General features: G+C 52.5%; 1 protein-coding gene across 1 annotated transcript; it reads left to right on the top strand.

Moving 5' to 3' along the window:
• Window positions 1–1,221: 1,221 nt before the first annotated feature.
• Window positions 1,222–23,998, top strand: LOC130035483 (tyrosine-protein kinase ZAP-70). Its single transcript, XM_056127214.1, has 14 exons — window positions 1,222–1,293; window positions 9,162–9,277; window positions 15,055–15,475; window positions 15,948–16,108; window positions 18,131–18,269; window positions 18,362–18,449; window positions 18,526–18,572; window positions 18,782–18,827; window positions 19,751–19,943; window positions 20,630–20,836; window positions 22,131–22,323; window positions 22,416–22,556; window positions 22,910–23,022; window positions 23,875–23,998. The coding sequence occupies exons 3-14, from the start codon at window positions 15,074–15,076 to the stop codon at window positions 23,996–23,998; spliced, it is 1,854 nt and encodes a 617-aa protein (XP_055983189.1). The 5' UTR covers window positions 1,222–1,293; window positions 9,162–9,277; window positions 15,055–15,073.
• Window positions 23,999–25,177: the final 1,179 nt, after the last annotated feature.

The raw sequence follows: 25,177 nt of genomic DNA, 5'->3' as shown, positions 1-25,177 counted from the left end.
GTTTGGCTCTTCTGCTTTAGGACATAACTTTTATGCCATAACTTTTTTTCTGGGGCCCACACATGGCAGTCTTGAGGAACCATGGAGTGCCAGGAATCAAACCCTTGGCTCCTGTGTGCAAAGCATGTGCTCCAGTTCTTTGACCCATCTTGCCAGCCCCTTAGCTTTTACAATTTTTCTTCTGCTTTTGGGGTCACACCCAGCAATGCACAGGGGTTACTCCTGACTCTGCACTCAGGAATCACTCCTGGCGCTGCTCAGGGGACCATATGGGATGCTGGGAATCGAACCCGGGTCAGCTGCGTGCAAGGCAAATGTCCTACCCGCTGTGCTATCACTCCAGCCCTGGCTTTTACAATTTTTATAGTGGCCATACCCAGTGATGCTGGGGGAGTCAAGTGAGTGGGTATAATACTGGTGGGTCCTGATGGGGGTCTACAGGGAGTCACTCCAAGGGATATTTGGCCTGAAGTGTGGGGCCAATGGTTCTGTGCCCTGGGCCCAAACAGTGGTGCCTGGGATCCAGTGGTCCTCACAGGTCTGAGTCAAGGCCTCAGCATGGTGGCACATGCATGCACTACAACTTTTAGTCTCTCCCTAGCTCTTATTTCCTGGAGAACTCTCCAGATCCCTCCATCAGAAGGACCATGTTCCTGCTTTTGCTTTCCTCTCCAGACCTGATATCACATTGACAGAATTTCCCAGAATGTATACATGACCAACCCAAGTTCAATTCCTCCATCCCTCTTGGAGAGTCCGAGAAGCTACCAAGAGTATCTCACCCGCACGGCAAAGCCTGGCAAGCTACCCGTGACATATTTGATATGCCAAACACAGTAACAATTGTCACAATGGAGACATTACTGGGCCCGCTCGAGCAAATCGATGAACAATGGAAGGACAGTGACAGTGACAGTATTACATCCTAAAACACAGAGCATAAACATCTATTTGTAGAAGCAAATTCATAAAGTGCTTCTAATAGTATTCAGGTAGCCAAAGGTGATAACAACCTGAGTTGCTGACCTGACAGATGGCTCACAGAAGGTGGCACATCCCTGCCAAGGACTATAAGCCACAGACAGGCATGAATTGCAGCCCTGTGACATAGAGAGCTATTTCAGGTCACGGTGGGAGTCCAGGATACAGCTTCAAGGTCCAGGCTGTTCCAGCAGTCACACAGTGATGCAGGAATCACCAAAACAGCATTTCTCAGGACCACAGGACCACACATGCTAGCTGTTGCCATGTAGCAGTACTGATACATGCTATGATGAAGATCTCTTAAGTACGGTAAGTGAAAGTAATTCGTCACAAAGACCTGATCATATATGATTAATTTATATGACATGTCCAGAATAAACAAATTTATAGGACAGACAAGGAGACACTGTTTGCCAGGAGTCATGGGAAAGAAGAAACTGGGAGTAGCAGCTAGAAAGAAAATAGGATATTACCTTTGAGGTGATATAAATATTCTAAAATTTAAGGGCTAGGGAGGTGGCTCAATGGGATGGAGCACATGTTCTTCATGTGGGAAGTCTGGGTTAGAAATCAAGCACCTCATGGTGCCCTAGCACTGCAGGGAGTGATTTCTGAGCACTACACCCTGAGCACTAACAGGATGACCCTCATAATAATAGTGGCCATGGAAAGGCTTAAAGGATTGGAGCATGTGCTTTGCATGCTGTAGTCCCAGGTTCCTTCCCAGGTACCATATGGTTCTCCAAACACCACCAGGAGTAATCTCCTAAGCACCAAGCCTCTGAGTTTCGCTGGGGATGGTTAAAAAAAAAAAAAGACCAAAACAAAGTACTGTTGAACCCAAGAACAGCTCTGTGGCAGAGTGTCTGCCTGGCCCAAAATTTAATCCTAGTATCACCCACATATCACCCACCCCATAGCACTGCCGTTAGCATTTCTCGACATGGCACCCAAGTGTTGGAGCACCACACCCAGATGTGTGCTACCTCTGGTCATCGCAATAGCAACAACAGAGGTGTGTTAAATGATGATATGACTTAATGTAACGTCAAAAATCAACAAGAGGGGCTGGGGCGATAGCACAGCAGGTAGGGCTTTTGCCTTGCACGCGGTTGACCTGAGTTCAATTGCCAGCATCCCATATGGTCCCCTGAGCACCACCAGGAATGATTCCTGAGTGCAGAGCCAGGAGTGACCCCTGAGCATCGCCAGGTGTGACCCAAGAAGCAAAAAAAAAAAAAATCAACAAGAGTTTAAGCTGATGTTGGTGCGTAAGTTTCACTAATTCCATTTATTACATTTTATAAGTATCAAACTATTTTAAAAGGAAAATCCCCATGTTTCAGCACCTTTAACTGCACTTCCCACTCCCATGCTATTTTCCTTTTGTCTTACGTCCCACAGATGATCTAACACCAGTTCTGTAATCCTCACCATCATGCTCTGTATGTAGCGCACAGGCATGGAAGGGATCTCCTAGTGGCAGTGATGGGGATGAGCTGGCATTGCAGTGTTTCTTAGCCTGAAATCCTCAGCAGTCAGGCACAGCAGTGGCTAATGGGGTAGTTGAGGGCTTAAACCATCATGGCCATTGTCTCAGCTCTGAGACAAAGTGCTTCAACAAGATGCCAGGTAGTGTGGCCCACTTAGAGTGTGCCAGCAGTGGAAATCTGTCTCTTCTGCTAGCAGGGCCTCTCTTTCCCCAGGATCTGCCTATCTTCTCCATCTATGTCCAGTTTTTCTCCTCTTGACTCTAGTCATTCTGGTTTTCGGTCTACCTGAGGACTTCATTCTTACTTGGTCACCTCTGCAAAGGCGCTTCAAATGAACTCACATTCCCATCTACTGGAAATTGGAATAGCGACATACGAATGAGAGGAGGACATATTTGGGCCTATGGAATTAAAGAATAGCTGTCACTGTCACTGTCCTCCCGTTGTTCATCGATTTGCTCGAGCGGGCCCAGTAATGTCTCCATTGGAGACTTTGTTGTTACTGTGTTTGGCATATCGAATACGTCACGGGGAGCTTGCCAGGCTTTGCTGTGCGGGCGAGATACTCTCAGTAGCTTGCCAGGCTCTCCGAGAGGGGCGGAGGAATCGATCTCAGGTCGGCCATGTTGGCTGCGTGCAAGGCAAACGCCCTACCGCTGTGCTATCGCTCCAGCCCTAAAGAATAGCAATGACATAAATCTTATGCTCTAAGATATCTTTAAAGAAATTAAAACCAGAACACACACACACACACACACACACACACTAAATTGGGCTCAGGATCAGCCTAAGGTGGTCACAGGTGTGATTCTCAGTATTGCCTTCCCACCCCTGGGTGTTAGCTGATAACACTGTCTTTTTGGAGCCCAGGAACCACAACAAAGTCTGAACTCTCAGCACATAGCAACCAAGTGTGTGTAAGCTCGTCATCACATTACAACAAAAAGAGAAGGAAAGGGGAAAATATCTTCTTTTTAAAAAGAAACTAGTTGCCGTGTACAAAACCTACACCCTCAGCATAAACAAAGACAAAATGCCCAACTTCATATTTCCAGTAAATTGGGCTAGAGAGATAGTATGTGAGTTAAGGTGTTTCCCTCACATGTGGCCAGTCCCAGTTAGATCTCTGGCACCCCATGTGATCCTCTGAGCCCTCCAGGAGTGATACCTGGTGCAGAGCTAGAAGTAAGTCCTAAGCACTGCCAGATGTGACCCTCCCCACAAAAAAATTTCCAAAACATTAAATAGCTAGGAATCATCTTAACAAAAGATGTGGAAGACATTAAAATATTTCAAAGACATTAAAAGATGTAAAAAAGCATTAAAAATGGCATTAAAAACTTCTATTTATGCTATTGGTATAAATAAGAAGAGGACACCAGGAAATGTGAAAGTATTCCATGTTCATGGGTTGAAAGAGTTTTTTTGGGGGGGGGTTTGGAAGAATTAACACAGGAAAAATGATCATTCTACTTAAAACATTATTCAGATTCAGTATAACTCTCCTCAAATTTCCGATGTCATTTTAAGGACATAGAAATTCTACTAAATTCATTAAAAATGCTACTAAATTTTTTTCCTTAAATTTTTATTAGTGAAACACCATGAGGTACAGTTGTAGACTTACAAATTTTTGTGCTTGGGCTTTAGTTATACAATGATCGAATACCCATCCCTCCACCAGTGCCCATTCTCCACCACCACCAGTCCCAGTATCCCTCCCACCCCCTTCCCCCCATCCCACCCTACTACTGTGGCAGGGCATTCCCCTCCATTATCTCTCTCCTTTTGAGCGCTGTGGTTTGCAAGAGACATTGAGTGGCAGTCTTGTTTGGACTATAATCTACTCTCAACACGCAAAAAAATGCTACTAAATTTTGTATGAAATCATACTGTTCGGGTCCGCGATTTGAACACAAGACACCCATAAGGAGTTAAAAGATTTTATTAAAGAGATTTGTTGGAGAGAGGGGAGGGAGGGAGGGAGGGAGAAAGAGAGCGAGAGAGAGCGAGAGAGAGAGAGAGAGAGAGAGAGAGAGAGAGAGAGAGAGAAGAGAGAGGGAGAGAGAGAGAGAGTTGTTACAGGCTGACCAGCCAGAGCCGCACCCCATAGAGAAATGGTCAGGGTACGACCCTCACCAACTGTGGGGAAAGGTTTAAGTACCCTAAAACCACATGGTTCTTTCTCCCTAACTCACCTGTAAACTGATTGATCAGTGTCACCTGTGGGTGTCACTTTGTTCTATTCTTTCCATACCTTACCGACCACTGGGCTGAAGCGATTAGCACAGCAGGTAGGGCATTTGCCTTGCACGCAGCCAACATGGCCGACCCAAGTTCGATTCCTCCGCCCCTCTCGGAGAGCCCGGCAAGATACCGAGAGTATCTCACCCGCATGGAAAAGCCTGGCAAGCTACCCGTGATGTATTCGATATGCCAAACACAGTAACAAGTCTCACGATGGAGACGTTACTGGGCCCGCTCGAGAAAATCGATGAACAATGGGAGAACCGTGACGGACCACTAGATTCCTTCTTTTTACTGATTGGCTGGTACTCTCTGCAAGCATTGTAAATTTTGTTTGTTCTGTTCCCCTTCCCAAGGTGTGGTCTTGGGTTCTGCTCAGTTCAGCTATCAGTAACACAATCACACAGAATAGCAAAATGGCTACTAATAACTAAAATGACTGCACTTTGGTTCATACTGAATATGGCTGTACTTTGGTTCTAACAATGCAACCTTATGCGGAGCTAAACCTATTCTAAGAAAAAAAAGTAGGTATATAATTTCCTGACTTTAAATTATACTATAAAGCCTTAATAATCAAAACAGTGTGGTGCTGGAATAAAGATAGATTCTCAGACCAGTGGAATAGAATTGGGAGTGCAAAGATAAACTCATAGAACTATGGGCAGTTAGTCTATAACAGTGTAACTGTATACATGAAGTGGAGCAAGGAAAGCCTCTTCAACAAATTGTGTTGGGAAACCTGGACAGCCATATGCAAAAAAGAAGGGAGAAGAAACTGAGTTCATATTTCACATCATTCACAATTTAAAGTGCATTAAAGATCTTTAATTTAGACCCAAATCCATAACTTAGATCTGAATCTATAAAACACATTTAGGTAAGCATAGGCAGAACTTTCAAGGATAAGGGTTTCAGGGGTATTTTCAAGTATTAACTCCATTTGCAAAGATAACAAAAATTAAAATGAACAAATGGGACCCATTAAATTAAAACATTCTTACATGGCAAAAAAAACCCCCTCAGGTTAAAATATAGACATCCCACTTAATGGCAGAAATATTTTCACGCTATATATCAGATAAAGGGCTAATAGCCAAGATACATAGACCTCTCAAAAACTCAGCCACACAGTGGTTGGAAGCTTGCCTGTGGCAAGTGTGTGGGGTGAAGGGCTGTTAGGATAGAGAAGGGATCAGTATGACAATAATAGTTAGAAATTATCAGGCTGGAGTGATAGTACAGCAGGTAAGGTGTATGACTTGCTTGCGACCAACCTGGGTTCAATCCCTGATATCCCATATGGTCTCCTGAGCATCACCAGGAGTAATTACTGAGTGCAGAGCCAGGAGTAACTCCTAAGCATCGCCAAGTGTGACCAAAAAGGAAAAAAATCACTCTGATCACAAGAACTAAATGTTGAAGGTAGGTAAAGGAATACACCTGATAACCTTTCAATATATGTATTGAAAACCGTAATCCTCAAAAGGAAAGAGAGAGAGAGGCAGGGGAGAAGAAAAGTGCCTGCCATAGACGCAGGTGGGGGTGGGTGGGAGGGAAACTGGGGACATTGATAGTGGGAAATGTATCCTGGTAAAGGGACAGGTGTTGGAACATTATGTGAATGAAACCCAGTCATGAACAACTTTGTTACTGTGTATCTCACTGAGATCCAGTTTTTTAAAAAAATTAAAACAAAAACCCCTCAGCATCAAACATCTAATAAACTCATCAAAAAATGGGGAGAGGAGATAAGCAGATACTTCTCTGAAGATGACATGTGGATTACCAGTGGACATATGAAACATGTTTATTGTCCCTGATTACCAGAGAAATGAAAATCAAAACAACAATGAGAAAACATCTCACAGCTGTGAGAATGGAAAATATAAAAAAGACCGGAAACATTGGGGCCAGAGCAATAGTACAACAGGTAGGGTGTTTGCTGTGCACACAGCTGACCCAGATTTGACCCCCAGCATCCCATATGATCCCCTGAGCACTCCAAGAGTAATTTCTGAGTGCAGAGCCAGGAGTAATCCCTAAGCATCTCAGGCTGTGCTCCCCATCCTCTCTCCCTCCCCCATATGGGAAACAACCAGTGTTGGCTGTGATGTGATGGAAAATGAACCATCGTTCACTGCTGGTGGAAATGCTCTCTGGCTCAATCTCTATGAAAATGGTATGAAGATTTCTCACAAAAGAAAGAACAGAGCTTTCTTATGACCCAGAAATTCCAACAATGCTTCTTGGCATCTGTCCCTCACAAATGAAAATATCAATTCAGAAAGACATATGTGCAGTTATGTTCACTGCAGCACTTAGTACGGTAACCAGGATATGCAAACAACCCAGATATTCGAGGGCAGATGAATGGACAAAGAAACTATGATAAATATGCACAATGGAATACTTTGCAGCTAAATGATTAGATACTTCCATCCTCCAGTTTGTTGCAATATGGATGGAATTGGAGGGTATCAAGTGAATCAAATCAGAGTGTAAATGACAGGTACTGGATGACTCACTCATCTGGAATATAAGAAACAAAACAAGGGAATAGACAATATTTCATGACAAGTCCTCAGACCTGGGTCATGGAACTGAGAATACCCAACAAACAGGGGGGTAGTGAGGTGAAGAAGAGGTCAATTGGAAGTAACATAAGGACAGAGGTGGAGGGTCTTGGGCACTTTGGTGGGAGTGAGGTGCAGTAACTGTACACGGTTCAGTTCAAAGCAGAAATGCTAACAATATTACATGTAAGCTAAACCATTAATTGAGAAAAAAGATGGATGAGTCAGGAGAGGATCCCAGGAAAGGCGAGCTGGGGATTGAGCACAATAAGAAAGGTCAGGCAGGTTGGGGAACTCAGCCCAGGGCGGCCAGGCTCAGAGCAGAAAGGGCCTTATGCCTGTCTCAGTAGTGGTCTGATGTTGGAGGTCTCCCTGGCACAACCTTTTGTCCACTAGAGGTCGCTGGGCCTGTAGGGAGTACCCCAGCTGCTGACTTCTCTTGGGAGCCAAGCTGTTGCCAGGTAAACATTCTCTAAATATAACATAGATTAATTGGCCTTGATTGCTGGTGGCCCAATGGTTTGATACATGGGAAACAGACATCTTTGGGTGGTCAGCAATATTTCAACCTTTCCTCTGCCTTGGAGCATCAAGGACAGTGCTCTAGCAGGTTCTTCTTAGTCGTAGCAATACCCTGCCTCCCTCTGCCACCTGCTCATTAGTCCACATGGGCATTCTCCCTCAGGCTCTGTTTAACCATCGCCTTTCCTAATAAACTTTGTCATATGTCTATGGCCTGTGTGGGTGGCTCAGTCTTGGCTAGGCTGTGCACACGCGTCTTTGAGCATCCGCTGCCTACACTGATGGACCTGGTCCTTGTTCCCAGAGTCCCCACAGTCTGATCACAGTACCATAGGTCCCCACAGCCCCAATGGGCAGTGTTGAAGAAAGGAATCTCCATGGAAATATGGATACTGGACAACCTCACTCATTGTTATGGAGAGGAACAAAACATGACAAATTTGCCCTTGGATTACAGAATTGATCAACCAACAGTGGGAGGATCCCTGAGGGATAAAGATGATAACACAGGTGACACCAGAACACTTGGGGGAGGGTCCTGGGCACTTTAGGGGGTGTGCACAGTATCTCTATCAAGACCATAAGCTCTAACAGTGCTACACCCATATGGCCTAAATCTGCAAGAGAAAGAAATTGACCTCCAAGTGTCTGAGAGGCCCAGAAGATCCCCAGACTCCTTGGGGCCCTGAAGGGAATGTGGGTGAAGTGGACTCCAAATAGGAGGCAGTCATGTAAGGTTGTGGGGGCAGCAAGGTGTGACCCTCCCACTAGGTAGTGATGCCATCTGGAGAATGCTATGTGAGGGAGGGGAGGGAAAAAATGGAGGGAGAGTCTGAGGAGGCAGAGGGCTCGGAGAGGTTGGCAGGGACCCCTGTCTCCTGGTCTTGGTGAGGTTCCTTCCCTGCGTGCCTAGGGATGCACAGGGCCCCACCGTGCTCTCCCTCCTCAGGCCTGTGAATCTGCCCACAGGAACAAAGGCTCTGGGTCTCTGATCTCTTCCCTCTAGTGGATGAAAAATTCTCTCCGAGGAGTAATTCAACCAGAGAGGGTAGAAGTGAGAGTGTCTGGTTTCCACTGAATCTTGGGGATCCCCCTTCCACAGTCCCTCCCACTCTTCTTCCAGGAACTCAGTTCCTCTCCCCAGGTTTAGGGGTGCCACTGGCATTGGCAGGACCTCCACCGCCATAACAAGTCTCAGTTTCCCCAGCTCTAGGATGAACAGGCTGGACCCGGAAATGCTCGGTGTTTTCTGGAACACAGGGCCTGTAGTTTCCTTGAACGCAGCACTTGGTGACTTTGACGTCAACTTCAAACACAGCCTCCTTTCCTGTCTTTGCAGCAAGGAAATAAGTTGAGGTTCAGAGAAATCCGCTGCCGAGAGCACTCAGGCCTTCCAGCTCCGCTCCATCCCCAGCCTCTGTGTCAGCGCTGCCACCACCACCACTGAGTGTCCAGGTGAGTGGCATCCACTAGCCCCTTGGATACCACCACAGGGGCACTAGGCAGCTGGCAGTGGTCTAACGCAATTCTGCCCAGTGAGAAACCCTGGGCATGGTGTGGGCGGGAAGTAGCCGGCAGTGAGCTCTGGGTGGGGACTCTGTTGGTTTCTTGTCCCCCAAGTTGTGGGGGGCTTTATTCAGTGAAAGTTGGAGATCCTCCAGCTTTGTGCTCAGGGGTGACCCTTGGGCGGGTCTCAGAGGACTGTGTGGAGCCGAGGACCCCAGGGTTGGCTGCATGAAAGGCAAGTGCCTCACCCTTGCTCTAGCTCTGACCCCTCTTAGGTCTTCTTCAGAGAAGTAGCTGTGAATGGTGGTCAGTAGAGGAGAGCTTGCAGGAGACTGGCTGGCCCCATGCCCAGACCCCCGGTCAGTGGATCTGGAGGGAGTGGCTCTGGACAACGTCTTGAGGGTGGAGGACACATTTGGGAGTCCACTGGGGAGAAGCAGGGGAGGCCAGTGTCTACTGGAGAAGGAAGCAACTGAGCTGAGTGGTCATGCCCCAGGAACACAGGCATACCTGCTCACTCTCCACCTCCTGTTGGACCCCCTCAGGGAGGTGCCCTGGGCTCCAGGAAGTGGAGAAACATGTGCTTTGGCCACCAAGGCCCAGATCCAAGGGCTGTGAACAGGAAAAAATAGAGGGTAAACCTGAACAACAAAATGTCACCAGGGGTGGTTCTTACAGGAGAGCTCCGGTGAAGTGGGGATAGTGAGGAGAGGTGAAGGAGTGATGGCCGCAAATCCTACCCAATCACTGTGTGCTCTTGGCAAGTTGCGTGGCCTCTCTGGGTTTCAGTATGCATCTCTTAAATGTAGATGCAAATCTTGGTGCCGAGCAGGTGTTTGACCACTTGGTGGGAAAGAACAGTTTTGTGTGAGGTGCAGTTTGACAAGTGGTCTCATCAGGGTCACGGGGTTGCTTTTGTCCTTGGCTGCCCTACATTACAGCCTCTCTCTGTGGCCCTGGAAGGAACACCCAGGGCAGATGGCCTGGAGGACTGTGTCCTGGAGCCAGACAGCCTAGACCGGGTCCCAACTCTGTCACTTCCCTGTGTGTGGGACTGTGGCAAGTCTCTCCACCTCTGCACTGCAGGCCTTCCATGGTCTTGAGCTTGATTGTAGTATAGGCTGGGGTGGTCTCACATGCGGGACCCCAGAGATTCTCAGGCACTGTTTGTAGTCACATCATGTGATTTCTGGCCAGAGCTAATTTGCCCCCAGCAGCTGCTCCAGAGTATCCAGAACCATTTTTGCTCATAACTGATGTATGACTGGTGTTTCGTGGACATGGGCCAGAAGGCAGCGAACACCACCCCCCATGTCCAACATGGAACCAGCCAAACATCCCATATCTGTGAGACTCTGACCTCAGCCTTTTCCTCCCCTCAGGCTCTCACTGGTTTCCTGGTGCAATGTGAGTCTGACACCAGGGAGGGGAAACTCCTTGCTGAGGGGCACAGGCCAGTCTTCAGTCAGCGGGCAGAGGTGTGTCCCCTGGCATCCCACACTTACAACCCTGACTGTCCAAGAACAGGGACTCTAGAGTCAGCTGGGGACAGGTGGGCCATGGGAACTCTGACCTCGGAGTCCAGTCCCCTGATGGACTCACCTGGGTGTGAACAAATAGCTGCAGACCCAGAGACCCGGTTCAGCCCTGATGGCCACTGCAGGCTACAGTCTGGGTCCCGCATCTCCCAAGGCAAGGCTGCCCCCAAGCCTTGACTGAGGTGGTCTCTAGATGGAGTGGGCAGTTCTCGTGTGAGGCCCAGCAAAATCTCCACCATGAGGACCGTGGCAGCCACACTGTTGTCAGACAGGCTTCCAAGAGGTGCCCTACAGGCTGACTGTATGTGGGACTTTCTGAGAAGGGCTGTGTTGGGGGGCCGTGTCCCTGAGTGTGTGTGGCTGCGACTGATTGCATATGTAGCACAGACGTCGAATTCCAGTGGCGGGTCCATGGTACGAACATGCTGATACAGTGCGTGGCTCACCCTGATCATGTGGGCCAGGAGATGGACCGTCAGGTGGGCCAACAGGGAACAGTGGGTCCCTGAAGCCCTGGGGACAAGCGTGTGAATCCACAGGAGTCTGGGTGGCTGGCAAGCCCAGGAGGACAGACTACCAAATGGCAGAGCCTAGAGAGCCTTATCCCAGGGTCTTTCACATCCTCTGTGTCCCCCAAACCTTTGCAAGCCCATTCCCATGTGGGGTGCAGTGAGCTTCTTGCTGCCCTGGACCACACTATGCCATGTGGAAGATACATGATTCTGTGTCCTATGCCAGGAGGAGAAAGAAGAGGTTGCCGGGGACCATGTATGGTGTAATGCCAACTGTGCTTGCCGTGACTTGCCATGTTGGCTGACAAACACTTGTGTTTCTTCTGTTAAAGGCCCAGGGGTTCCAAGGGCAGGAAAGGTGGTTTGGGGGTTCTTGGAATCTCGGGTAGTGAACTGGGTATGCTTCGGGGTTGTTGCTGATATGGGGTCTTCAGGCCTGCTTCCATCTTGGCCCACTCCTGCCAGGGCTTCTGGATCAACTCCTCTCTCTGCCTAATGCCTCTGTCTCCTCTGTGGACCCTGATGCTGAACGTGTTCTGTGAAACAGCAATACCTCAGCTAAGAAGACCCCCTAGCCAGACCTCTTGGGCCTCAGCAGCCACTGAGATACTTTTCATAGCTTCTGAGAATCTACTAGCTCACCTCACCTTTCTTTCTTTGAGGAATGTTGGGGCTATCAGGTCCGTGTGAACAGACATGCTTGAGCCCTGCTTTCCCTCAGAGTTGTTTGAGGGCCGGTCAGTGGTAGAGCACATGCTTTGCACGTGAAGCCTGGGTATGATCCCCACTCCCTACCTTCACCCCCCATACACACACAAATTTAAAGAAGACTGTGAAGGGAGCAACTAGTTCAGGGTCAAAGGCTGGCTTCACCTACGGTCCTGGTGCCTCCCCAGATTCACAGAGGCAAGGTCACAGTAGGGTTCTGGAGCTCACAAGGAGCTCACAAATCCAAGGGCAGGGTGGGGTTCCTGGCCAGGAGCAGGTATAGCAACACACCACTCACTCTTCCTCTTTCCACACTGGTCGTCCCCCTCCACCCCCCAACTCCGCCCCAGCTGTGGTTACTGTTGTGCCACCACCAGGAGAGGCAGGAAGTTGGGAGAGGCAAGAAGGCACAGACAAAGACCCAGGGCCTCTGGCAGCCAGGGACCCTGTGCAAAATGGCTAGTTGTGGCTTCTGGCCTTCACAGAGTCCCCTGCACCCCACATTTGCACCCGCGCACTCATGGCTACCCAGGCTGCACCTGTGGCCGCTGCAGGAGGAGCCTATCAAACCCAGCCTCTAGCAGTTTCCTACCACAGCTTCCTGCCCTGCACCCCAGGTCTCGGACCAGCCCCACCTCATCCTGGGTCCAGACCCCCCGCCTGCGGGAGGCAGGGCTGGGGGCCCTGGAGGCTGGGGGAACCTGGGGAGGAGAGGAGAGGAGGCACCTGGTGGGCAGGATGGGGTGGCGGGCACTATGGGACCACACGGACCTGAAGGAGGCCTTAGAACTGCTGCAGCTCAGGTCAGATGGATGGAGACTGAGGTGGGGATGAAAGGAGGTGACAACAGCGCACATGGGCCCCAGGACAGCTGTAGACTAGACTGGCGAGTGTGGCTGACTGCAGCCAGCAGGATAGCCCATGGAAGAAGCTGGAGCTGGGGAAGAGAGTCCAGCAATGATCCAAGGGGTCAGGCAAGGGGGTATCCATCACTCAAGGGACAGCACTGAGGGGGCACCAAATGTAGCTATTTTTAAAGTGGTCCCCCGTATGTGTGGGGTGGGCCCAGGTGGTGCTCAGTGGACCCAGGACTGCACCTACAATGCTCCAGGTCATTGTATAATCTGTGTGAACGTGAGCTTCCTTTTCTCCAGTTGACCTCTGGACCACCTAAACACTCCGATGAGACCAAGATGCAGACGGCTCCTGGGTCTCTCTTTCTTTTCTTTTCTTTTCTTTCTTTCTTTTTTTTGCTTTTTGGGTCTCACCCAGTGCTGCTCAGGGATTACTCCTGGATCTTCACTCAGGAATTACTCCTGGCGATGCTGGGGGATCATATGGGATGCTGGGGATTGAACCTGGGTTGGCCGCGTGCAAGGCAACCACCCTACCCGCTGTGCTATGACGCTCTGGCCCCCCCTCTCTCTTTTTTTTATAGAGCTAGAGAAATTTTGACCCTATGTAACACACAAAATGCTATAATCTTATGTAATATTTTATCTAGCTAGTAGACGTTACCCCTATCCACCCCCCACCCTCCACCCCCAAAATTCAGGGCAACCAGTCTGAGGTTGTCTCTCTCATCTGATTCCTATTTACCTAAATGTCTTCAAACCCCTTCTGGGCCAAGGGGCAGATGTCCCAGTCTCACCTTTTCTGTCTTAATGGCTATAGCAGTGCTTCAGCCAATCCCCCATTGATGGATATTCAGATTATTTAGCACGATGTAGAAACTTGACCAGAAAGGCCGGACAATGGGAAATTTCCTTTTTTCTTTCTTTTCACTTTTTGGGTTACACCCTGAGGTGCTCAGGAGTTGCTCCCTATTCTGTATTCAGGAGATGTTTCTTGTAGTCCTGGGGGAAAGAAGGGGTGAGGACCATGAGGTGCTGGCTATTGGACTTGGGTTTTCTGCATGCAAACAATGTGCTCATCCAGTGGAACTGTCCCACCATGCAGGAGAATCTATAAGGCAGAAGGCGAAGGTCAGTGGAAAGGAAGCAGGCGGGCTGAGCAAAGCTTGCTCCAGCTCCAGGGCATCCATACCTGTCCATCACAGGTATAGATGGAAAGGTCCGCCCCCAGCTCCTCACCTCAGTGTCCACTCCCCTCCTTAAGGTTGGACACCCCGCTCCATTGTCCTCTTTTCTCTCAGCCTCTCTTTGTCTAACAGTCACCTCACAGGGTGTTTATTATTATTTTTTCACCCCCCCTCCCTTCCCTGTGTTGCTGTCATGATGGCCGGGACGGTCCTCAGAGGGGCCACACACTTTAGTGTGTCCACACATGAGCTGTGTGTGGGGCGACACCATGTACTCTGGTGCTCACCTCAGCGTTGGGCTCGGAGGGTCCTTAACACAGGTGGGGTCCACACTGGGGGCCAGTGGGCAGGGCAGGGCACACAAATCTGTTGCTTCAATGGGCAAGGTCATCGTGTCTTTGAGTATCTTTGCCTTAGAGCTCTCTGAGGGACCTTGGGACGATTTTCCCATCTCCTGCGGAGTGACGATCCTCTCATCTCTTGCTGAGGGCACCTCCTCCCGTCCCACCTGTCTCTACAGGAGACAGAGCAAGCATCTGTCTAACGGTGTTCAGGCACCAGCCTGAACCACAGGCAAACCCGTGTTTGGGAAACCAAAAAGGTGGTTCCAGGGGCAGGGGTGTGGGCGGAAGGTGTGTCTAGGTGCTCCACACAGTGCTACAGCCAAGTCAGAGCAGTAGCCCTGTGTGGGACTCCCGGTCCGAGTCCCAGCAAGATCCAAACTCAGCAGGCCAGGCCTCATCTCCAGGCCCTACTGCCGCAAAGTGCACCATCCACAGGACGCTTGGCTTGCTCGGCGCCACGTCCCCGGGCGCCCAGCCCTGCAGGCTGAGTCCCACTAACTCCAAGTCTCGAGCATTAGGGGGTCAAGAACCGAGGCCGGGGTCCTGATGAAGCCCTCGACTGACCGTCTCTCCGCCCCCGCAGGGCGCGGCGAGCCAGGGCGATGCCGGACCCCGCGGCGCATCTGCCCTTCTTCTACGGCAGCATCTCGCGCGCCGAGGCCGAGGACCATCTGAAGCTGGCGGGCATGGCCGACGGGCTCTTCCTGCTGCGCCAGTGCCTGCGCTCGCTCGGCGGCTACGTGCTCTCGCTGGTGCACGACGTGCGCTTCCACCACTTCTCCATCGAGCGGCAGCTCAACGGCACCTATGCCATCGCCGGCGGGAAGGCGCACTGCGGCCCTGCCGAGCTCTGCGAGTTCTACTCGCGCGACCCCGACGGGCTGCCCTGCAACCTGCGCAAGCCGTGCAACCGGCCGCCGGGGCTCGAGCCGCAGCCCGGGGTCTTCGACAGCCTGCGCGAAACCATGGTGCGCGACTACGTGCGCCAGACGTGGAAGCTGGAGGTGAGGTCGCGGCCCCTGGCGCGGAGCCGCGGGAGTCCGGTTTGGAAGACGGATTCGAGGGGTCGGGAGCCCGGGAGGAGAGGAGTCCTCCAGGGCTGGGCCTGAGCGATGCCCAGGGAAAGTACGCGGGCCGAGGGAACGTGGAGGAGCGCGCCCGACCCGGAGGGGTCGAAGCGGGGGGGACTGGGGGTCTCTGTCCTCCACGCGACACTGCTCGGCTCCCACACAGCCGCCAATTGCATGTGAACTTGGCACTGGCTGGAAGGCGGGGCTGGGAGTGCGGTGCCCTGGCGGGAGGAGCCTGGGAGATGGGGTTGGGAGGAGGCCGCCCCTCTGTAGCGTGGATGGGGTGGCCCGGGTTCAATCCTGGCATCCCAGATGGTCTCCCGAGCACTGCCAGGAGTAATTCGCGCGCATCTGCGCGCATCTGGCGACACGTGCTGGCGCCCGGCATTGACGCCCCCTTCCCTAGGGCGATGCTCTGGAGCAGGCCATCATCAGCCAGGCCCCGCAGGTGGAGAAGCTAATCGCCACCACCGCGCACGAGCGCATGCCCTGGTACCACAGCAGCCTGACGCGCGAGGAGGCCGAGCGCAAACTCTACTCGGGCTCGCAGACCGACGGCAAGTTCCTGTAGGTGGGGCTGGGGGGAGGCTGGGGCATTGGGGCTGTCCTGGAGGCGGGGTGCGCACCTGACTTATTGCGCAGGTGCCCCCCGGAAGGCGTGTGTGTGTGTGTGTGTGTGTGTGTGTGGCCCATGCGTGAGAGGATCCTGCGCCTGGGAGCGAGCAGAGAGACCAGGGAAGGGAGCTGCAGGGGTTACCACAGCAGTGCTGAAATGTCAGGGCTGGTCCTACCTGCCGTGGACCCTCGGCGAGTGGCGGGACTACTCTGCCATGACTTCGTCATGCCAGGAGTGATGACCGTGCCCCTCCTATGGGCCCTGCCTCAGCTACACTGAGGATGTGGCAGGGACTGCCACAGTGTGTCAGGTGTCAGGTGTGTGTGGAGGGAAGGAGCTGTTGCCTATTCAGATTGGAGAGTGTGTGGGGGAATGTGTCTGTATATGTGTGTGTGTGTGTGGTGGCAGGGGACACTCAACTGTGCTGAGCTGTGCTGAAGGATGTTGTCTTGGACCTGGAGAATTGAAAAGACAGAGACCAGGAAGCAGGCAGGTTCTGGGTCTTCTCAAGAAAAGGCCAGGAAGTCCAAGTGCTTTATCTGAGGAAGTGGCAGAGGAAGTGAAGGCAGAGAGGTGTCAGGAACTTTCACCCTGAGAGCTGCAGGAGCACTAGGCAGTGTGGCCGCAGCTCCCTCTAGCCTGGACTATTGTCTTATCAAAGCCACAGTTGGCTTTAAAGGATTATGTGTATCGTGTTCAAAGCAAGCCTAAAAAGGCTCTCTCTGTGCGTGGCTGTCCCTGTTGCTCTGGTCTTAGTCATTGCTGATCTCTGTGTCTGTGTTTGCTCTCCAAAGCTACTGAAAAACCCCACTAGGGCTCTGCCATCAGGTTTCTGAACATAGGCAGATTTTGGATTACACCCGGCGATGCTCAGGGTTTACTCCTGGCTCTGCACTCAGGATTTACTCCTGGAAGTGCTCGAGAGACCATATGGAATGCCAGGATAGCACCCGGTCAGCTGCATGCAAGGCAAATGCCCTACCTGCTGTACTGTTGCTCAGCTGAGCTCGCCCAGGTGACCAGAGATGGAGCAACTTCATGGGGCTTCCTTCTGGGCCCGAGGATGACAGGTGTCCTCACTGTGACAGTCTTCTTGTCTCTCCAGGTATCCCTGCCCACTGTGGCTAGGAATTACATGGACCTGTACTGCCCAGGGGACTTGCTGTCCAGAGGAAAATACATGCTGCCCCTCATGCCTCCCACGTTTTGTTGTGCAGTTTAGGGACATTCTCTGGTCTGATTGGGAAGTGCTGGCCTCTGTCTTGCTCACTGCTGTGCCCTGTTCTCAGAGCAGCACCAGAACGTGGCCAGGCTTGAGGGCCTTTTGTTCACTGAGTGTCCAGAGGCAGAGCCCAAATTTAGCCCCTTGGACGGGGTCCACTTGTGGGCCTTCTCAGTCTCTCTTTTGCTGCCTGCCTCACTGACCCTTGTGGCCGATGTCTGGTCTCTACTCCCCCCTGAAATCTACACTCAACTGGAAAACAGAACATGTGTCAGTGACTCAAAACATGACTGTTGTGACAGATTTTCCCCTGGGTGGTGGGCGGAGGTGTCTGGCTATGACTTTAGATCTGTGCGTATCTGTGTGTGTTGACGTATGTGTGTGCTCATGTGTGCTGGGGGGCAGGATCTTCCTTCTGAGTGGCCCAGTATGAACTCAGTATGAATATCATGATAGGTGGGCAAGTGACGTCTAGGGGAGGGCTTTGATTGGCAGCTGGATGCCCCTCCCCATCCTGCCCCATTCTGGGGGAGCTTCCTGTGACCACTTCCACCCCCTCCCCGGGCCTGTTTGGGTCTGGGCATGGAGTAGGTTCTGGCTTTGGTCCCTCCAGTTCCTGCTGCATCTCTACAAGATTTTATGGTGCAGAGACTTTAGACTGTGTGTGTGGGGGTGGGTGGGTGGAGAGTCGGTAAACTGGTGGGAAAGCTAGGTTGCTGTCAAGGTGACATGCCCTCCCTCCCCACCCCAGGCTGAGACCCCGGAAGGAGCAGGGCACTTACGCACTGTCCCTCATCTATGGAAAGACCGTGTATCACTACCTCATCAGCCAGGACAAGGCAGGCAAATACTGCATCCCTGAGGGCACCAAGTTTGACACACTCTGGCAGGTGCGTTGCCTGCCCTCTCTTTTGGGGAGTAACATTGAGGTGTGGTACTGAGGGGAGGAACTGAGCTGTAGCCCTGACCCTGGCCCCTGCAGCTGGTGGAGTACCTGAAGCTGAAGGCTGATGGGCTCATCTTCTGCCTGCGAGAGCCATGCCCCAATGCCAGCGCTAGTGCCAGCACAGGTAAGTGGTAGTGCCAGGTGGGGGGACACAGACTCCTCACTGCCCACCCCCCTCACTGCCCCTTCTGCTCCTCCAGTGGCTGCAGCTCCCACTCTCCCAGCTCACCCTTCCACCTTCACCCATGTGAGTCATTTGGGATGGAGGGGTCTGGAATTGGGAAGGGCTGTGAGTCCCCTTCCCTGCAGGACTGGGTGGAGGGTGGGGCTGCTACAGAATAGAAGCAAATCCTTCATACCCCCAGCACCATCCCCGGGGACCCAGGGGTGTCAGGGAAGGAGTTAGGTGCCCCCAGCTCACATCCTGCTGACTGACCCTGTGACCTTTGACCTCAGAGGCGGGTTGACACGCTCAACTCAGATGGATACACCCCTGAGCCAGGTGAGCCAGCAGAGGGGCAGATTGGGGGCCTGGTGCCAGGCAGGACATGGGGTCCCAGGCTGGGCTCTGCTTGGATGTGGCAGGGGAGGGGTGTTGTGTGTGTCCACCCATGGTGCAGGTTGACCCGGGGGTCCTCGGGCTGCCGGGCTGCCGTGTTTGTCAGCCCCATGCCTGTGAACCCACTGGCTCTTCCTGGTGTGTCTTATTAAGTAAATTCAGCCGCACTGTTATTGGTGGTAGTGGTGGTAGTGGTACACCAGACAGGGCTTAGGAGTACTCCCAGCTCTTGCTTTTGAGGTCACTCCTAGGGATGCTGGGGGGACCCTGTGATGCAGGGGATCCATCCTGTGACTCCTGTACATGCGCAGCCATTGAGCTTACTCCTCAGCCACAGTCACTGTTTTACTGATGAGAAAGAGTAAACAACTGCTTTTTAAAGGTGCCCCCACCAGCCAGGCTGGTGCTGCAGCTGAGCAGGCAGGTGCCATAGGCCGGTTCCAAAAACGCCTGCAGCAAGCGCACATGTTTGTTGTGTGGGTGCAAATCTTCTCAGTGAGGCACAGAGAACACCCGCACCCTTCCATGCCCATGAGGCTTCCCCCGAGCCCTCCTGAACGGTGCTGTTGCTTGCCTGCACAGACACGCGAGCAAAGCACTAGTCTTTGTATTAGTGTTCATGCACTGCTGTGGCAGGAGTGCTCACGGGAGTGCATCCATGAAATCAGGCCGCTGTCCACATGGGTACACATGCACACAAATACTCATGCCCTTAGCACTGCCTGGCACCATGTCAATGGAAACAGGAGGGCACACATGTGTTCCTGTGCCTGTGGGAGGGGGGCTGCCCTGCCTGTCCCTGTCCCTCTCCCTGATCTGGAGGGATGCTGGTGTGTGTGTGTGTGTGTGTCTGTGTGTGTGTCCAGCACGCCTGGCATCCCCGGAGAGATCGAGGCCCATGCCCATGGACACAAGCGTGTATGAGAGCCCTTACAGCGACCCTGAGGAGCTCAAGAACAAGAAGCTCTTCCTGAAGCGTGATAACCTCATCATGGCTGACATCGAACTTGGCAGCGGCAACTTTGGTTCCGTGCGTCAGGGCGTCTACCGCATGCGCAAGTAGGTGGCGACCATGGGCACTCTGTGGGTGTCAAGGCTGAGGGGAGGGGATTCTCACCAGCCTTGAAGGTTGGAGGTGGGATATCCAGGGAATCGGCCCCTGGGACAGGTCACTGCATGCCGAAGGGTTCCCCAGGATGGAGTGGGGACAGTCTGGGAGCGGGGGAGTTGCAGTGAGGTGAGCCCACTGCCGATCCGAGGGCAGTGCCAGGGGCCTTCCCTGCCACCCTACGTCACCCATCACTGAGTGCTGTGGAGTCTGGAGATGTTTCTTACAAGTGGGGGACAGTTCCAGGGAGGGAGTGTGCTTCCTCAGAGACATTCCTGGCTTCATCAGAGACCCTCAGGAGTGCAGACCCTGAATGCTGAATGGAGATCTGATTGATGAACTGTGGCCGGTACCCCTCAAATATTATTTTTTCTTTTTGGGTCACACCCAGCGAGCGATGCTCAGGGGTTACTCCTGGCTCTGCACTCAGGAATCACTCCTCGGTACTTGGGGGGCCATATGGGATGCTGGGAATTGAACCTGGTTGGCCACGTGCAAGGCAAACACCCTACCCATGGTGCTATCACTCCAGTCCCAACGCCCCAAATCTTAGGGAAACAAGGGGTAGGTCAGGAGGAGGCTGAGCATGGACTCTATCCTCACCCATATGTCTCACCTTGGGTTGTCCACTGGGCAGAAAGCAGATCGACGTGGCCATCAAGGTGTTGAAACATGGCACGGAGAAGGCGAATAAAGATGACATGATGCGTGAAGCACAGATCATGCACCAGCTGGACAATCCTTACATCGTGCGGCTCATTGGCCTATGCCAGGCCGAGGCGCTCATGCTGGTCATGGAGATGGCAAGCAGTGGGCCCCTGCACAAGTTCCTCCTGGGGAAGAAGTGAGTCCCTGCGTGCGGTGGGGGCAGGCGCTGGGACCCCTCTCATGATCTCATCTTTACTCATATCCACCCCTCATTCATACCCCAATACCCACACTCACAGCTGCAACAGTGCAGATAGCAGAACTTCAGGTCTTGAGTCCCAGCTCTGCCACCAACTGGTGTGTCCCCAGACTGGCTTTGTGATCTGTCCTGCTTCTTCCTTCTATCTGCTTCAAAGAGGCCACTGGGAGGATCCAGTGAGTTGCTGTGATGGGTGCTTAGACACCAGCTGGCAAGAGCTTTAGAAGCATTAATTGCCAAATTCACAGACCAGGGAAATTGCCAATAATCTCTGACAATACAAGGGTCCAGTGAACTGCAGTCCAAGGCTTGTTTTCTACCACTGGGTGTTACATTTTTAAAATATTGTAAAAAGGGACAAAAAAAAAACACCCAAAAGAAAAACAAAGACACAGAAAACTTGAGGGATTGTCGGGTGCTGTTTGCTAATCCCCAATCCCTCCGTGTTCCTTTTGACCCCAGCCCTTCTCCACACAGCTGCCTTCTCTTTTCTTCCTGGGGACACACCCCCCTCCACTCAGGTTCTTGGTGGTGCATGGGGCTTCAGAGCGGGTGCCGGGGGTTCTCAGTCCTTTGGCCTTTACTGATGAGAAAGAGTAAACAACTGTAGCTGGGGCAAATACCCTGCCCACTGTATTATCACTCTAGCCCCTATGGTTTTTATTTTTTAAAAATTGTATATGTTGGGTGGGGGTAAAGGGTAGCATACATTCAGCTGTGTTCCTGGCTTATTCCTGGCTCTTCACTCAGGGATCATTCCTGGTGGTGCTTAGGGGACCATATGGAATGATGAGAAAGAAACACAGGTTGACAGAGTTTAAGGCAAGCACCCTACCCACTGTACTATTTCTCTGTCCCCTGATTTGTTAAAAATTTGAGACTGCGATTTACAGTACTAGTAGTGATACAATTTTATGCAAAGCCATTCCGACAACACCTCTCCACCACTCAGTATTCCCTCCCAGCCGCCCCTCCTGTCTTGGAAAGCTCAGTTCTGTTCACCAGTTATTTTCGAGTTAGTGCTTTTGTGTTCTTGTGGGTAGATCCCAAGGAGTGGAATCGCTGAGTCATTTGGGAGCTCTGTTTTAAAGCTGGGAGAAATCTCCATACTGCTCTCCTTAAAACGTGGGTGATATTTAAAGCATCAAGTCTGGTGGGTGCCGTGGTAGGTTTTCCTGACTCACGAGAAGCACATGAGCAGCCTATTGGGTCCCTGGCTTGCCCCCCGCAGGGAGGAGATTCCAGTCAGCAATGTGGCAGAGCTGCTGCACCAAGTGTCCATGGGGATGAAGTACCTGGAGGAGAAGAACTTTGTGCACCGAGACCTAGCAGCACGTAATGTACTTCTAGTGAACCGGCACTACGCCAAGATCAGTGACTTTGGGCTCTCTAAGGCCCTGGGTGCCGATGACAGCTACTACACAGTGAGCACCAGCCACCAGGGGGGGTCAGGGGTGGCAGAGGATCCTGCCCTGCCACCCTTCACTCAACTGCAGCCTCGCCTCCTTCTTCTCAGGCCCGCTCAGCGGGAAAGTGGCCGCTTAAGTGGTATGCACCTGAGTGCATCAACTTCCGCAAGTTCTCCAGTCGTAGTGACGTGTGGAGCTATGGCATCACCATGTGGGAGGCCTTTTCCTATGGCCAGAAGCCCTACAAGGTGGGCGGGAGGCCAGGGGCAGGGTGGAATGAGTTGAGGTGGGATGGGGTGAGGCGAGGTGGGGTCTAGGTGAGGCTAGATGGGATGGGGTTAGGCAAGGTGAGGTGAAGAGGATAGGTGAGGTGGGGTGTGACCAGGTGGGGGTGGGGGTGAGACTAGATGGGATGGAGGTGAGGTGGGATGGAATGAGGTGAGGTGGGATGGGGGTGAAGTGAGGTGAGGCAGGGTTAGGTGAGGAGGGATGGGGTGAGGCAAAGTGGGACCAGGTGAGGTGAGAAGAGGTGAGGTGGGATGGGTGGAGAGCAGGTGGAGGGCCCTGGAGACCCATACACCTTTGCTTCTTGTCTGAGCAGAAGATGAAGGGGCCGGAGGTCATGGCTTTCATTGAGCAGGGCAATAGGATGGAGTGCCCATCAGACTGCCCGCCAGAAGTGTACAAACTCATGAGTGACTGCTGGATCTACAAGTGAGTGGGGTGGGCAGAAGGGGCCCCTGGAGCACTCCTGGGTTGTTTGGCCCTGTCAGCACCACAGAACGCCCTCAGCCCATCAGCACACAGACTGCCCCAGCACCCCCTGGCCAGCCCTTTGTTCTCTTGCTTCTGTACTCAGTGCTCCTGCACTGATCCAGCACACTCCTCCAGTGCAGCACCCCAGAACTTTCCATGCCTGTCCGACCTTCAGCCCCTACCCAGAGGGCAACCACTAATATATTAAAGTCAGCCCTCAAACATCACAATTCCTAACAACATCAGTATCCAAATGGCCTGTAACATCTGGCAACACGCACCCAAAGAGGCTATTCTCCTTCATGGAGCAGAGACACATGAGGCCATTTCTTACCTCAGCTTCCTGGTGGATACGCAGGCAATGCAATACACAGACCCCGGTTTATAAACAATGATTTATCACCCCGAGCTTTCTAACCTGGCTCTAACAGTAAACAGTGCGACAACTCCCGAAGAGGCTCACAGCCAACATCCCACAGTTGGGACCTGGCTGAACCTCCATCTGTGCTCCACTGCGGGGAAATACTTGTACCCACCTGTACGAGCCCCCACCTGGCACACAAATGTTCTGGCTTAACATTCCCGGCAGCGTAGCTCCTGGTGCCCAGTAGTGATGCCCAGCTGCTCTTCATCAGCTGACCCCAATAGACGGTTTCCTCCTCATGGTGAATATCAGCACTCTCCCACAAGGTGCTGCAGTGATCCCCGAGACCTAGCGCTCCCTCTCCCACAGCCTCCTTGGTCTTCTGAACCCCATGCATGCCCACCATTCTTTTGGGGTGTGGCCTTGACGCCCTGCACCTTGCACAGGTGGGAGGAGCGCCCAGACTTTGTGGCGGTGGAGCAGCGCATGCGCACCCACTACTACAGCCTGGCGAGCAAGGTGGAGAACCCTGATGGAGACCGAAAGGGAGCCGGGGTGACAGCCACCTGACTTCTGGCCTGTCTATATCCTGCCCTTGTGAGCTTCCTGCTGTGCCAGGGCCTCCAGGTTGGTGCGCCAGCTTGGTCCCTGTAGCCTCAGACCACACCCGCCTGGCTCTCCTGTGCATCTGCCTCCTTTGAGCTGAGGGCAGAAGCCGCCTGGGCAGGGACTGGGCTGGGGCTGCGTTGAGGGGCATTGCTTTTCAGAAGACCCCTCTGCCGCTGCGTCCTGGAAGGGAGGATTCTCAGGACCCTTGGCAGCAAGTCCCAAATCACAGGAATAAACTCGGCTTCTCTCAGTTTGAAACGCCTCGTTTTTTTTCTGGGCTCAGAGTCAGGGTGGGTTCAGTAGAGCGGGATGGGGTTGGTAGAAGTGGGGGATGGGTCATTGGAACGGATTGGAATGGGTTGGGAGAAGTGCCAGAAGGCACCTTCTCTTGGGTGGGTCTGACCTCACACCCCCAAATCTGGGAGCCTACCTTTTCCACTTCTCTACCCGGGGAACTTCCTCACACAGGTGAGAAGCTATGGAAGAGTGAGGAAACAGAGGCAGGTGAATTGCATGGAGTCTGGTGGCTCTCCCCTCTGGGACCATGTCCTCAGCATCAGCCTCTTTTCCAGAGGCAAATTTTCTATCATTTTGGTTTTGGACCACACCAGCAGTGCTCAGAGGTCATATTTGGGGGTCATCCCTGTGATCTTCTGTGGACCATGCAGAATTGACCAGTTGCCACTGGTCTTGTGGGCTTCATTGCTTGCGGTCACGGCTTTTGGCTGCCACCCTGATGGAGATGGTGAACATGATGTCATCCCAGCGCAAGTGCGTGGGCTCCCCAGGATGCTCAGGCTGGACATTGACCCGTGATGCTGAGGTCCACACGAGGCCACGTGTACCTCCAAAAGGCAAACAGGGACAGGCCTGAGCTTGCTGCATCCCAGGAAGTTCCTTCTAGATATGCACTGGGAAGGTCCCCAGATCTGGAGGCCTGGGAGTCCACATGAAGGGTAGAAGGTGGTGGTCGGGGTGGTTTGGGAGGGTATGGTGACGGTTAGAGACCTCTCTGACGGGAATTTCTGAGGCCACATGAGTCAGGGTGTGTGGGGAGCAGTTGGGGCTCTTGCGTGTGACCAGTCTGCCAGCTGGAGGAGCGCTGCAGTGAGCAGGGGTGGAGAAATCAGGAACACAGCA

This window comes from Sorex fumeus, unplaced genomic scaffold, assembly GCF_029834395.1.
Source record: "Sorex fumeus unplaced genomic scaffold, SorFum_2.1 ptg000006l, whole genome shotgun sequence".
In the NCBI taxonomy this organism is placed as follows: domain Eukaryota; kingdom Metazoa; phylum Chordata; class Mammalia; order Eulipotyphla; family Soricidae; genus Sorex; species Sorex fumeus.
Note: the sequence above shows the minus strand (reverse complement) of the source record. Positions and strands in the feature narration are given on the sequence as shown.